This window comes from Hyaena hyaena, unplaced genomic scaffold (assembly GCF_003009895.1).
Source record: "Hyaena hyaena isolate Hyena2069 unplaced genomic scaffold, ASM300989v1 scaffold_439, whole genome shotgun sequence".
In the NCBI taxonomy this organism is placed as follows: domain Eukaryota; kingdom Metazoa; phylum Chordata; class Mammalia; order Carnivora; family Hyaenidae; genus Hyaena; species Hyaena hyaena.
In genome coordinates this window covers 824,203-839,292 of record NW_024081067.1, presented here as the reverse complement: position 1 = coordinate 839,292, position 15,090 = coordinate 824,203, and the positions used below count along the sequence as shown (strand labels likewise).

The 15,090-nt window shown below is 42.7% G+C and overlaps 1 protein-coding gene across 1 annotated transcript in view; it reads left to right on the top strand.

Annotated features, from left to right (window-relative positions):
- Nucleotides 1-15,090, top strand: part of LAMC1 (laminin subunit gamma 1) — a 126,542-nt gene that overhangs the window by 89,882 nt on the left and 21,570 nt on the right. The window contains exons 5-15 of the mRNA XM_039252980.1: nucleotides 1,287-1,475; nucleotides 2,241-2,358; nucleotides 3,797-3,895; nucleotides 3,990-4,126; nucleotides 4,710-4,832; nucleotides 4,978-5,167; nucleotides 5,536-5,648; nucleotides 7,987-8,208; nucleotides 8,337-8,525; nucleotides 13,874-14,119; nucleotides 14,610-14,763. Of these exons, the coding sequence (XP_039108911.1) occupies nucleotides 1,287-1,475; nucleotides 2,241-2,358; nucleotides 3,797-3,895; nucleotides 3,990-4,126; nucleotides 4,710-4,832; nucleotides 4,978-5,167; nucleotides 5,536-5,648; nucleotides 7,987-8,208; nucleotides 8,337-8,525; nucleotides 13,874-14,119; nucleotides 14,610-14,763 (1,780 nt within the window). The remainder of the gene's footprint in view (nucleotides 1-1,286; nucleotides 1,476-2,240; nucleotides 2,359-3,796; nucleotides 3,896-3,989; nucleotides 4,127-4,709; nucleotides 4,833-4,977; nucleotides 5,168-5,535; nucleotides 5,649-7,986; nucleotides 8,209-8,336; nucleotides 8,526-13,873; nucleotides 14,120-14,609; nucleotides 14,764-15,090) is intronic.

Sequence of the window (15,090 nt, the reverse complement as noted above, 5' to 3'; positions counted from 1 at the left end):
CTTTCCCCGTGGGCCAGGACAGTGTAGTCAAGTCCTGCTTCTGCTCCACAGTCCCAGAGCACCAAGCCATTTAGCTGGGGATGGACCAGGTTTGGCTGGGGTGGGATGTGTGGGATAATCTAGAGAGGCTTGAGGGAAGAGAAATAGCAGACAAAGAAGAGAAAGGGCACTCTACATGTTACTTAATACAACTCTAATTTTTGGCACCAGTGATTGAAATTTCTAAAAAGTTTTCAAGCATAATCCTATTTTAAAACCCTGATTATAAAGAAGGGGAAGTGAAAAAAAGGAAATATATACATTCAAACATTTTTTAAAACAACTTTATCTGAAATCAAATAAAACCTTATTTAGTACTCAAGATACTGCCTGTACTTTGTGTGGAATCAATAATTCTAAAAAAAAAAAATAAAGCTTAATAGAAATATAATAAAGAATTCTTGTGAGTACATATACGTGTTCTTAACATGTAGTTGTGTAGGGGAACATAATTGACATCGTGGCTCCCCAGAGGACGGCTGTGTCCAGTGACGCTGGGTGTTCCTTCAGTCCTGCCTCCATCACAGGGATACTTATCTTACCCCACGTGTCTCAGGTTCCCCCAGTCTGGCTATGCAAGTAGTCTGGCACTTTGAAAATTAGTGTCTTAATGTATTTGAATCATCTTAGGCCTGAAAAGTTGAGGTAAAATATAAATTGGCACCTTTTTTGGGAGCTGGTATTGAATGAAGGAGAAAGATTCAGAAAAATTAGAATTTAACTTGGCTTTTACATGCATATAAACAATTAGAGTCTAAGTACAGGAATTCATTGTATTTTATGGTAGCATTGTGGGGTTTTTGTTTTGCTTAAGAAGAAATTTTATTTTATTTCATTGAGAGAAGGAGAGTGAGAGCATGAGCGATAGAGGGGGAGAACGAGAATCTTAAGCAGGCTCCACACTCAGTACGGAGCCTGACAGAGAGCTCGATCTCATGACCCTGGGATCATGACCTGAGCCAAAATCAGGAGTCAGGAGCTTAACTAACAGAGCCACCCAGGCACCCCAATGGCATTGTTTTTGATAAGACTATTTCTTAGTAAACTGCTAACATGGCCGCCTAAACTCTTTATTGAAGTACTGCTTTGTTTCTAAATGAACTACGTATTAAGTGGATGGTCTTATTCTACCATCCATTGGGCGTTAGAGGTTATGGGAAATAATGGTTTGGTTTTCTTAGAGACTTTAAAATGCTGTTTGGCAAAAGAACATGGATCTGACCTAACTTGTATGTTTTGGCCAACAGCCTGTGACTGCAATGGCCGATCACAGGAATGCTACTTTGACCCTGAACTATACCGGTCCACCGGCCATGGTGGCCATTGTACCAACTGCCAAGGCAACACAGATGGTGCCAAATGTGAGAGGTGCCGGGAAAATTTCTTCCGCCTTGGGAACAATGAAGCCTGCTCTCCGTGTCACTGTAGTCCTGTGGGTAAGTGACAGGCAGAGTCAGCTTCAGCCTGATGGATTGAAAGACAGCTCCCTATCTCGCCAAAAAATAAAGCTTTGTTTCCTCAGCATCTGCACAGGTTATGTATGGAAGTATGTACATTATTGTACCTCCCACCTCCACTCTGTTTAACCAAGTTAAACTTTCAAATGATTTTTCTGGTGTGTATAAAAGCGTGAGGTTGGCCTGAGTAATGGTTTTGTAAATAATTAGTAACATGATCCTAGAAACCAATTTGAACTTTGACTGTAAAAGGTTAGCTGCTTCGTGAGTTCTTCCATGTTAATGATTTTGTTTAGTTTACAGTCCTTAGAGGGCTGAACTTTCTCAGTATGCTGGTGTGTGTTCAGAAACGTAGAGTACTCTTAGTCTGTTCTCCTCTTTCAAGAGTTGACCTTTATTTTGTTGTGCCTGTATATACTTAAGTTCTTGACGTGGGCCTTAAGGACCCTGTGCTTGCCCACAGAGAAGCGACTGGCTTTGAGTATAGTTTACCGTTCAGTGCAGAGTGCCTTGTTTTTCAACGTTGATGAGCAAGGTGTGTGTCTGGAAAGTTAAAATGTTATGGTTTAAAAGGATATAATTTTGAGACAATGAGGATTTAAAATTTGATCTTTAATCCCTCTGTAACCATCTAGAGATCACATATTGGGTTTCAGGCAGTGTTTTTAGTTGCCATTGCTTTTTTGACTTGACACCTTAATTTTACGTCCATCCGTGGTTGTTGATAAGCTCTTTAACTTTTAGGTTCTCTCAGCACACAGTGTGATGGCTACGGCAGGTGCAGCTGTAAGCCGGGGGTAATGGGGGATAAGTGTGACCGTTGCCAGCCCGGCTTCCATTCTCTCACTGAGGCAGGATGCAGGTAAGACTTTTCAGAACCAGGAAGAGGGGGCAGAACCTAAATGTAGTCTTTTCAGAACAAGAGATCCTATGGCCTGTGTAGACATTTTTCCTTATAATAATCGTCAAGAGGATTCAAAACTTCTAGCTGTCATAATAATCCAGAATTGGTTTGTAACAGAGATTAAGCAGAGTTTTAATTAAAAAAAATTTTTTTAAGTTCATTTATTTTGAGAGCTAGAGGGAGAACACAGGCGAGCAGGAGAGGGGCAGAGAGAGAAGGACAGAGAATCCCTAGCAGGCTTCACACTGTCAGCACAGAGCCCAGCTCAGGGCTTGAATTCACAAACCATGAGATCATGCCCTGAACCTAAATCAAGAGCTGGACGCTTAACCAGCTGGGCCACCCAGGTGCCCCTAAGCAGAGTTGTTGTGTTTTTAAAGATATTTAAAATAAATTGAATTCTTTCCATGTTCTTCTGGATGACTTACCACCATAAATCACAACTTTTGCACTATGCCATTTGTTTCCCCCAACTCTTTTCATATGGTGCAATAATTAGATGCTCTGTTGAAATCAAATGCATTGTTGAAAGGTTAGGTGAACACAGGAAATATAAGGAAATGGAAAGGAAAGCTGCAATTTGGTCTCTGTTGGTACCTAAGTAAAGATTTGTAAACAAGAGTTTCTTGGAAAGGAAGAAAGACCATGATTCCGTTCCAATTACATTTTACACTAAACTCTGTTAGAAGACAGGCATCTAAGCCACCATAAAAGCAATGTAATTTTCTCGTATCTCTTTTTCCTTGCCTAAGCAATAGCGAATCACAAAATGATACTGGAAAGTGTGCTTGAATACTATTCTATTAGCATGTAAGAACAAATGGACAGTTTATACTATAAAAAGTAAAGATAAAGAGGATTGGATGGTCTGTCTTCGTAGACCGCTGAACAATTTTTTTTTAATTTAAACCCAAGTTAGTTAACACATAGTGTAACAATGATCTCAGGAATAGAATTTAGTGATTCATCACTTACATTTAACACCCAGTGCTCATCCCAACAAGTGCCCTCCTTAATGCCCGCCACCCACTTAGCCCATCCCACCACCCAGCACCCCACCAGCAACCCTCAGTTTGTTCTCTGTATTGATAGAGTCTCTTTATGGTTTGTCTCCTTCTCTGTTTTTATATTATTTTAAGCAGAGTTTTTAGTATCAAAATGTGATAGGTGTCCTTAATTAAAACTAAATCCATAAATAAAACTGATTTTAAAACATCTTTCACTTTTTTATTTTATAAAAAATTTTATATTTTGTATATAATAAATTTATATATTTTTATTTTATTTTTTCTTTAAAAAAATAAAATGTATTATCACATAAAACCAAAAGGTGACTTTAAAAGTAGAATTTCTTTCTCATTTCTCTCATTGTTTTACTCCTTTTTCCATCCAATAGGCCATGCTCTTGTAATCCTTCTGGCAGCATAGATGAATGTAATGTTGAAACAGGAAGATGTGTTTGCAAAGACAATGTTGAAGGCTTCAATTGTGAGAGGTAACTCCGTATTTCTCTAGCTATATTGTGTTTTTTCTGATATCATATTTCAAGCACAAAAAAAAATTCCTGATTATACATTTATGTTTTTCAGGTGCAAACCTGGATTTTTTAATCTGGAATTCTCTAATCCCAAGGGCTGCACACCCTGCTTCTGCTTTGGACATTCTTCAGTCTGTACAAATGCTGTCGGCTACAGTGTTTATTCTATAACCTCTACCTTTCAGATCGGTAATTTGGACCTTCCCTTCTGTCTCCCAGAATTGTGAGACTAGACTTACAGTAGTTTTTAAAAATCTTTTAAAATGTTTATTTATTTTTGAAAGAGGGAGAGAGACAGAGTGCGAGCAGGGGAGGGGCAAAGAGAGAAGGAGACACAGAACCTGAAGCAGGCTCCAGGCTGTCAGTACAGACCCTGACGTGGGGCTTGAACCCACGAACCATGAGATCATGACCTGAGCCAAAGTCGGATGCTTAACCAACTAAGCCACCCACGTGCCCCAAGACTTACAGTAGTTTTAAAAAATTAATAATTTTGAGGATTTTTTAAGTAGTAACATTGTATTTTTTAATATACATTATTTTTTGTTTGGCTGTTTAATGAAAATATATGGCTTTTAGTATGTAGTATAGTATAAATTTACAGAAATCAAAATATAACTTTAGAGGTATAGCATACACAGGTACTGTTGTAGGAACCATGTATTCAAAAATGTTTATTGCTGACTTTCTATATATTTTGTGGTCTATAGATAACCTGAATTCAGGGTGTTTATAGTGTGGTGGCACTTATGTTCTCATCCTGTGCTTGCAGATGAGGATGGATGGCGTGTAGAACAAAGGGACGGCTCTGAAGCATCACTCGAGTGGTCCTCAGAGAGGCAGGACATCGCTGTCATCTCAGATAGCTACTTTCCTAGGTACTTCATTGCTCCTGGTAAGTAAGACAGAGAAGCAGTCTGGCGCGATGTGTGTCCCTGTTTGCCCTCATTGCTACATTCTCGCACCCCACTGTGTCTGCTTTGTGTGTCCCTGTTTGCTCTCATGTTACATTCTCGCACACCACTGTGTCTGCTCTCCAGCGAAGTTCCTGGGCAAGCAGGTGCTGAGTTATGGTCAGAACCTCACCTTCTCCTTTCGAGTGGACAGACGAGACACTCGCCTGTCTGCGGAAGACCTGGTGCTTGAAGGAGCTGGCCTGAGAGTGTCTGTGCCCTTGATCGCTCAGGGCAATTCCTATCCAAGTGAGACCACCGTGAAATACGTCTTCAGGTAAGACAGTCTTCTTTGGAAAATCTGACTTGACCAGAATTCTAAAAGTAGTTTCTTTACCAGTCTTACTGGCCTCAAGGTGTATGTTGAAGAAGAACATCTGGGTTATAAAGGTGATTTCGGAAAAGGAAGCCTTCCCTTTATGTACCTGTACCCTTTCCAGTTGTAGTATCAAACCAACAGACCCATTTCTGACTTGGTTAGATTGTCAGAGCATTGCATTGTTGGTGGCTTAAATGAATGAGAAGTGCTTTCTCAGTACCCAGAATTTTCCCTACAGAGGGTAATGTAAAAGGCGAAAGATTTATACGATCTGAAGAGAAACCAGAGTATTACAGAGGGTAATGTAGACCTCTCTTTCTCTCTAGGCTCCATGAAGCAACAGATTATCCTTGGAGGCCTCCTCTTACCCCTTTTGAATTTCAGAAGCTCCTAAACAATTTGACCTCCATCAAGATCCGTGGGACATATAGTGAGAGAAGTAAGTTATGATATAATTTAAGAAAATTAAGAAGATGGTTAGGTGAAAAGATCCACAATAATGTGAAAGTTTATTTCTAAAGCCCTGATACTATAAAACCTGATCCTAAAGAAGTGGTATAAACTATCTCATTGTACATATAAAAATAATGCATTTGTTTAACCACATTCAGGGACCTGGAGAAAATTTGCTAAAACTAATAAATGACATTGTTCCGTAATGAAAAAGCCTAATGAGGTTACTTTATATCTAAATATATTCTAAGAATCTTTTTTAAATGTTTTTTATAATTTTTTTTTTTTTATTTCTAGGAGAGAGAGAGACAGCATGAGCAGGGGAGGGTCAGAGAGAGAGGGAGTGACAGACTCTGAAACAGGCTCCAGGATCTGAGCTGACAGTCAGCACAGAGCCCGACGCGGGGCTCGAACCCACAAACCGCGAGATCATGACCTGAGCGAAAGTCGGACGTTTAACCGACTAAGCCACCCGGGCGCCCCTGTTTTTTTTTTTTTTTTTTTTGAGAGACAGAGCACAAGAGGGGGAAAGGGCAGAGAGAGAGGGAGACAGAATCTGAAACAGGCCCCAGGCTCTGAGCTATCAGCACAGAGCCTGATGCAGGGCTTGAACCCACAAACCACAAGATCATGACCTGAGCCGAAGTTGGATGTTTAACCAGCTGAGCCACCTAGGTGCCCCTATGTTCTAAGAATCTTGAGTGCAATTCTACCAACTCACATTGCTTCATCTTTATTTATTAGTATGCCTTTAAATTTTTTTCCTATAATTTTTTTTAACGAGGACCTTTCTCTGTAGAACACTAAAGCTGTTTGGGTGGAGTCAGAGTGGTGATGTGGCATGTAAGTGGCATCAGCAGCTTGGATGCATTGGTTTTTAGATGCCTACATGAATATCCAGATGAAAATGTCTTATAAATGGTCAGAAATATGGGTCTGAGGCTTAGGAATAAGTTAGGACTAGAGATCTGGAATTGAAAGTTTGACCACATATAGGCAATAATTTTTGAACTCGAAAATGAGACCAAAAATAGAGAAAAAGTACAACCCAGAAACATAGTTATCTAAGGACCATACCATGAGACTCAAGGGAGAAAAAAGAATTTCTCGAGAAGTAGAAACAACTAATGGTTTTATAAAAATGGCTCTATTGGATTTTGGATTGGGTGACTAAAGAAGTATTGGTGATTTTTTTTTTAAAAAGGTTGAAACTGAAGTTATATACTATGCTTTGACAAGTAATTTGAAGGTGAAGAGTAAAATAAAGCTTACTCTTTTAAGAGGCCTGGCTGTAAAGGAAGGAAAAGAGATGGATTATAATTCAAGAGAAGGGACAAGATTAGAGGAAGAGTACTTTTTAGAATTGGAAGCACATTAACCAGTGGGTCTATCTCATGATCTAACTGTTAACAAAACCCCATAAATATATTAAAAGTAACTAAGTTCAAAGTAGTAATAGAAGAGATGTTCTTTAGCCTCGGGTTGTCAGGTTCTAAGAATTCTATAAACAGCAAGTGATATTTCATAACCTAGGGAAATAAACTTGAAACCAAAGGCTGTAAGAGACAGGAGCGGAATGGAAATTAAAGGGAAATATGATGAAATAAGAGACTGCCACTTCATAGGATATTCCTGCTGAGGCTATCCTGTGTGCTATTGGGTTGGATGAACCTTTGGTCTAAGCCAATATAAGGCTCCCTCTTTTTATTTTCTTCTGGAAACGGGGAAGCATTGGGATATATGGCATAATTGCTTGGGAATAACTGCATATTTGCCAAAGTAGCCCTGAATGTTAAAACTTGTATACCAATTGTTCCTATTTATGCAGGCCACAAAGCATAATTGAATGGTACCTGTCAGCACGTGCTTTCCTTGCTCTTTTATTCCTGAACTCTACAGTCAGTGCCTGCTTTTGTGGCAGAAGAACAAAAACCCTGCTTAATGGCTTTGGGCTTAACTCTTCTTGTCCCCTGCATTCTTGCTCCAATCTTTTCTTGCCCCAGAATATTTCCCAGTGCATTTCCTTTTTCACATTGATGATTGAGAGAACTGTAGAATCCAACAAATCTGGTTGTGTGTGTGTGTGTGTGTGTGTGTGTGTGTGTGTGTGTGTGTGTGTTTAAAAGTTTCCAGACACTTAGCATTTATAACACTCGTGGGGTACCTGGAGCTATTTTCTAGTTATCTCCTCCAAAAGATGAGGTAACTAATAGTTACTGTCTCTGGAATTTTGTGTCTGATTACTCTGTAGCTTTATTACCTTTCTGTAAGCTTTTGGAAAACAGAAGCCAATTCAGTGACTCCCCTGCCCACACCATACGCAGGTGCTGGCTATTTGGATGATGTCTCCCTGACAAGTGCCCGCCCTGGGCCTGGGGTGCCCGCAACGTGGGTGGAATCCTGCACCTGTCCTGTGGGATACGGAGGGCAGTTTTGTGAGATGTGCCTCCCGGGTTACAGAAGAGAGACTCCGAGTCTCGGGCCATACAGCCCGTGTGTGCTTTGTACCTGCAACGGACACAGTGAGACATGTGACCCTGAGACAGGTGAGCAGATGGTCTTTGGTAGCTGCTAGCCCTCCATCCTCTAGCGGATGGGTGGGAAGTGCTCACGGTCTTGTATGCTTGCACCCCACGTGTCACCGCCTGTTTCCTCATCCCCCCTCTCCATGCAGGTGTTTGTGACTGCAGAGACAACACAGCTGGAACCCACTGCGAGAAGTGCAGCGACGGCTACTATGGAGATTCGACCGCGGGCACCTCCTCCGATTGCCAGCCCTGTCCGTGTCCTGGGGGCTCGAGCTGTGCTGTTGTCCCTAAGACTCAGGAGGTGGTGTGCACCAACTGTCCCACTGGCACCACCGGTGAGTCCGCTTTTCCACTGGCTCTCCATGTTCCAGCTCAAAAATCGCTTGGGAAGAAGAGCTCTGGGGGTTTGTGGACTTCTGTCTGTTTCTTTGGTTCAGTGATTGTGGTTTTCTGGGTAGGCAAAGGTTTTATAGGAAAAAGATGTATTAACAGCTTATAGAATGTGTATCAGATATAAATAACAGCCAACACACTTATGGCCACATAGTTCTCAGAGCACTTTACACATTCTGCCTCATTAATCCTCGCAACCCCATGAGGTTTTTTTACCCCCATGCTACAGCTAAGAAAGCTGAGGTGCAGAGGCATTCAGCTGCATGTCCCAGCTGCATGGCTAGTCACTGGAAGAGCTCATGACCGCTACAATGCACTCCCCCACATGAGAACCAAAACTTGCTTTATACTTGGTGGGGCTGTCCTGAGATTCTAGATACAAGGTGGTATTTCTTAAATTCTTTCAATTCTCTCTGTCTTTAAAAGTCCTTTCTGTGCCTCATTGCCCATCACATTTAGTTGGGAAAAAATATTTGTATAGCTTTGGATAGACCTCTGTTTCCATTCTCTGAATTTCTTTCTTTTTGATAAGAATGTAAAACTAGGTCTTTCTTAGCTACTCAAGGAACTGCCGTGACTCAGGACACCAAATCTCACTGCTGACCATTCCTCTTATTCCATTGATTTCAGCCCCCATGTAACAGAGAGGGTCTGAGCAGGCATCAGATACAATTAAGGCCTTTTTGTTCAAAAGATATTGCTGCGGAGCAGGAAAATAAGTAAAACATAAAAAACACTGACCTAATGATTTGTGTCTCTTGTACTTCATCAAAACATGCTTTAATCATTGGGAAACATCAGAACCCCCATCCTCCTTTCCCTGCTCCACTGACCCCACACTAAGCACGAGGGCATTGCAACACAAAGACATTCAATCGTTTGCTTAAGGTAGTTGAGAAAAGAAGGAGTAGAAACTACTATTGACTTTCAGGTTCTTTAGTCTTTTCTGTGTGTATATATATATATATGCTCTGAAACAGTGGCCCAGCAGAGGCTCACCACTGCATTTCTCTGACCTGATCTCATCCCCCACCACCCACTCTTGCCTTCGCTGCCCCTGCTCCAGCCATTCCGGGCTTCTTGTAATCCATAGCCTGCCATACACGATGGTCTGTTTTGAGAATGCTTTACTCCACTTTATTCCACTCAGACCTCACTTTTCTTGGCCAACTCCAATCTTTTCCATGGAGTTGGGTTGAAACATCACTTCCCTAGGAAGGCTTTCCTCGTGAATCCTCCCTGCACTACTACCTCAGGTTTTTAGGGCCCTTTACTCTGCTGCCACAGCATAGATCAAGCATCCCACTTGCTTAGGATCTATTCTTAGATGTACCTGATAAAACGTTTTGATGAGAGATGCCTTTGCTCATTCTGTTGTTCCATTAGGTAGACTGCAAGTTAAGCATTTGGGGGCGTTCATTCATGGCAGTGCTGAATAATACAAATGGTGCACTGAGACGACCTGGGATACATAATGGAGAGATGGAGTGTAATATAGGAGATCTTGCAAAATGTTGTAAAGCCGTTAGTCTGTAACTAGATGCCTCTCACACAAGACTTGTGAAATACGTTTGTTAGTTATCACCTGGCGCGAAGGGGATGAGCAGTAGCACTTCCTGAGGATGTTAACTGAGGTGTAGAAGTCCATGTGGAAAACAGCGTGGACTCTGTGAAAAAGTAATGCCATCACTGTTGGTCCTATTTGCTGCTTTACTTTTTTTCATAGTACTTTTTAACCACTTGATGTTTTTCTGTTTATTCATTTGTTTGTTGTCTATCTTTCCTCTCCTTCATCCCAGCTTAAGCTCCAAGAGAACAGGGACTTTTGTCGGTTTTTTGTCACTTTTGTATCCTTGACACCTCGAATAGCACTTGACGTGTATGTTTATTGAATGAATGCAAGTATTTTTTGGATGATGAATCGACATTGCAGATGCAGAGTAAGGGGTCCCTCATTTAGAAGACTACTGAAGAATAGAAATAACTACTGATATTCCCTGAGATCTTCTTCATGTTTGATCTTTACAGTGATCTTCTGGGGTAAATTAATAATAATATTCTTTTTTCAACACACTTATTGGAGTACCTGGCTTTGGGAATGAAAATGCAAAGGTGAATTAGAGATGGTCCCTGCTCTTCAGCAGCTAAAAGTGTGGAGGGAAACACATGATTTTTAGACAGTGTAGTTAGTTCAGATAAAGGAGCGCACGCAGTAAGAGGGCTAGAGGCGAAGGAACAACACCTCCCCCAGGGTGGGGATGGGATGATAAGGAAAACTAAGGCGAAAAAAAGTAGGCTCTTGCCCAGAGCCATGTAAGTAATCCATCCGGTACTTGAACCTACATCCTGGACTCTGTGACAAAAGGGAATGTGTTAGCTGTCACGTTGTTGGGAGAGATTTTGTAGTGAAAGCTTCCCATGGGCTACCACGCACCTCTGTTTTAGGTCATTTTTAAAATTTTTCTATTCAAAACCAGTTTCAAGGCATTTTAAATATAGATCATATCTAGAATAGCCAAATTATCTGATGAAAAAGCAAAATTGAAATGCTGTCCACATCCTGGTCTGGAGAAGGCTCTTGGGTGAGGGTCTGGTAACTATTTATATCAAAGACAAGAAGGGCCCACAGCTTCCTGTTCCCTCTTAGCATCCCATTCCTTCCCCTCCTGCCCCGCCCCCAACTAGTTTCTGTTCAGCTCATCAGTGGTCTCTGTTTGCCAAATGCAGGGGTCAGTTTTCAGTCTTCTTCTGACCTGGTCTCAGCAACACTGTACTCAGTTGACTGCTCACTCTGCCCCCCCGACATTTCCCCTCTCGCCTTCAGTGACACTGCCCGCTCTTGGGTTTCCTGCTCTCCTCTCCTCTGGATTCTCCGTTGATCGCTTCTAGTTCTCAGCCTAAGGCTTCCTTGTCAACTCAATCTGTAGTCTCCCCTCAGGTGAATGAGTCTCATCCTTCAGGCTTCAAAAGCCTGTCTATGCCTACTGAAAAAGTCTGCTTCTTCAGCCCCGACCATGCTCTCCCGAGCAGCAGCTACCTACTTGCCATCTCCACTTGGTGGGTGGGCTGGAAGCCTTCCATTTGTCCCTCCACATCCATTCTTCATTTTTCTCCACCCCAACGAGGCCGGTGTGCACTACATCAGATGGACCCTCTCTTTGTGCTCAGGCAGCGGGAAGTACATCTAGGAGGTCGGGGGATGACGGCAGAGTATTTATTCCAAGGCCCCCTCTCCGTAGGGTCTTTGTGGCTTGGTGACCTTCATCAAGGTTCTCCGTTGCTGCCAGCCTTCTCCAGACGGCCGTTTCTAACGTGGGACTCTGGTTAGCTGCTCCCTCCACCCACCCACCCCCTGAGGCCCAGGTCATGCCCCACAGTCATTACCACCAGTGCCACTCTCTCCTCGGGGAATCCTTACACCCATATGTATATAGAGAGTATCTTTATTAAACTCTCTTCAGGTCTTGCTAATTTGAACATGTCCATTATTTTCTGCTATGCTCCTGAGTCACATGGCTAAAGACATTTTTAAGCGTATCCAAGCTAAATCTTGGATCTCTTCTCTTTTTCTCTAACCCCAACCCTGTCCTTTCCCAATCCTGTTCATCTCAGTGAAAATACTACCACCCATCTGGTTGCCCAAGCTAAAACCCTAGGCTTATCATTCCTTCATTTCCCAGAAGCAGTCAGCCAGCACGTGTGATTGACTCTCTCTCACATCTGACCACTTTTCACTGCCTCCCCTGCCACCACACTGGTCCACACCACTGCCCTCTCTCACCTGGAATCACCTCCTAACTGGTCTCCTAATGAGCCTTTCTCTCTTTGCCGCCCTGCAGTTCACTCGCACACAGCAGCTAGGATAATCCTTTCTAAATGTAAATCAGGTCACATCACTTCAAAAACCCTCTAATATCACTTTAATTTAAACCAGATTTTTTTTTTTTTTACTGTGACCTACATGATTGGCTCTTACGACTTCCATAAGCTCATCTTGTTTTCCTGAAACATTCTTCCCTTGGCTGTTTTTTTCCTGTCTTTCCATTGTCATCCCAAATATCTCCTCTTTACAGAGCTTTCTCCAGCCACCCAGTCTGAAGTCACCCTTGCCCTGTCACTCTGTCATATTGCTCAAAGTGTTAAATTTTTTAATGTGTATCCCTATCTGAAATAATCTTTTTAATTTATATGTCTGTGGATTGGTCTCCCCCAGCTGCAGCATAAGCTTCGTGAGAGTAGAGATCTTGTCCGCCATGTTCACCACATCCTCCTGACAACCTAGAACCGTGCCTGTGCAATAGCTGCTCAACAAATGCTTGTTAAATGAATAAATGAACAAACCTTTGTTTCTCCAAAAGATTTAGGCTGATTTAGGCCCTGTTAGTGACAAAGATATCAAAAACCCAACTTGAGCTAATGACGATGGGAAAGTGAAAAAGGAAAGAGGAGGAGTAGTGAGTTTAGTGTGGTGGAAAGAGTCATAGATTCTAGCTGTTAGGTTGTGGGCAACTTACTCAACCTCTCTGTTCCCTTAGCTAAAAATAGAAGCAGGCGGCAAATGACAGTCTCCTAAGTTCTCTTCTAAATACTCTGATTCTGTACTAGTTGACACTGCTCAAACAAGGATTAGCACAAGCCTTTTATTTTTTTAAGAAAATTATCCTGTTTTCTGTTACTCTGTTGTATAGGAAACTAAGGTATTGAGTGGCCCTTCATCTTTTTTAATATCATGAACAACACAAACTTATGAATGTGCCGTCCCTGGGGACCAGAGAGGTTAATAAGCCCTGAGCCTGACTCATTTACAAAGTACTTTTTTAAAATTTTTTTTTTTTTTTTTTGAGAGAGAGAGAAAGGGGGAGAGGGTGGGGCAGAGAGAGCTGGGGACAGAGGGTCTGAAGCTATCAGCACAGAGCCTGATGAGGGACTCGAACTCCTAAACTATGAGCTCATGACCTGAGCCAAAGTTGGACGCTTAACCAACCGAGCCACCCCAGATGTCCCACAAAGCACTTCTAATGCATGATTTCAGTTGGTCCCCAGGACAGTTGATGTGAAGTGGGCAGAACAGGTGCTGTCTTCCTAATAACAAAATGGAGATGTGCCTAGAGTCACTCCGCTCATGTGGCACGGGGCCAGGACCACAGCCCAGGTCTTCTCTCCTCGGCTGGCGCCCTGTCAGCTGTTGCTGATGGTTAAACTAGACTCTATGTGACCAGACTGTGTATCCAACAGCACCGGAAATGTCTAAGGCCCTTCTCTCATAACATCAGATCTGTCTCCTGTCCAGGTAAAAGATGTGAGCTCTGTGACGATGGCTACTTTGGAGACCCTCTGGGGAGGAACGGCCCTGTGAGGCTTTGCCGCCTCTGCCAGTGCAATGACAACATTGACCCCAATGCTGTTGGAAATTGCAATCGCTTGACGGGAGAATGCCTGAAATGCATCTATAACACTGCTGGCTTCTACTGTGACCGATGCAAAGATGGATATTTTGGAAATGCCCTGGCTCCCAATCCAGCCGACAAATGCAAAGGTGATCTAGCCATCGGCCAGATTCTGTCCCATTTGTTCTCATTTATTCTGAGGATTCTTTGGGTGGTCTCTTTAAAGACTTCCAGTTGTTTGGTCTAACATGGTGCTGTTCAATAGAAATGTCGTGTGAACCACTCCTGTAGTTTAAGTTTTCTCAGACACGTTGAAATCAAGAGAAGCGGGTGAAATTGGTTTTAAGGATAGATTTTATTTCCCCTAATACATGTAGCATACTATCGTTTCAGTGAGTAATCAACTAAAAATCGAGATATATGTTTTTTCTCCCCACATCACGTCTTTAAAATCTAGAACATGTATCACATTCACAGCACATCTCAACACCAGCCCCATACTGACCTGCTCAGTACCCGCAGGTCACTAGTGGCCACTGTACTGGTTCAACTTAAGTAGAAAGAGTCTGGTCATATTGTTTACGTTCTAGTGCTTCTCCCGGGTGATTTGCCTGCTTTGCTGTCTCCGCTTCCCCTTAGCCTGCAACTGCAGTCCCTACGGAACTGTGAAGCAGCAGAGCAGCTGTAACCCTGTGACCGGGCAGTGCGAGTGTCTGCCCCATGTGACTGGCCGGGACTGCGGGGCCTGCGACCCCGGCTTCTACAACCTGCAGAGCGGGCAAGGCTGCGAGAGGTGAGACGCCAGGTGCCTTTGCTGGAAGCGACCTTTGCTGCCTTAATTGTGAGAGGTAGATTTTTGTGAGCCGTAGATAGCTGTAGCCTGGATTCTGTTCAGGAGTTGAGTGCCCAGTTCAGGCAGGGTATCCTTAGCGGTGATCCTGGACAGTTGTGATTAAGCTAATGGGAGAAAAGAGTGGAAGGAAGCTGCCCCAGTTGTGTCAGAATCACCTGAGCAACAGTTAGAAAATGACAGATCACAAGGTGCTTTCTGAGGCACTTTGAGTCAGACCCTCTAGGGCTTACAGCCTGGGAATTGCTCTTTTCAAAGCTCCTGGTCAGC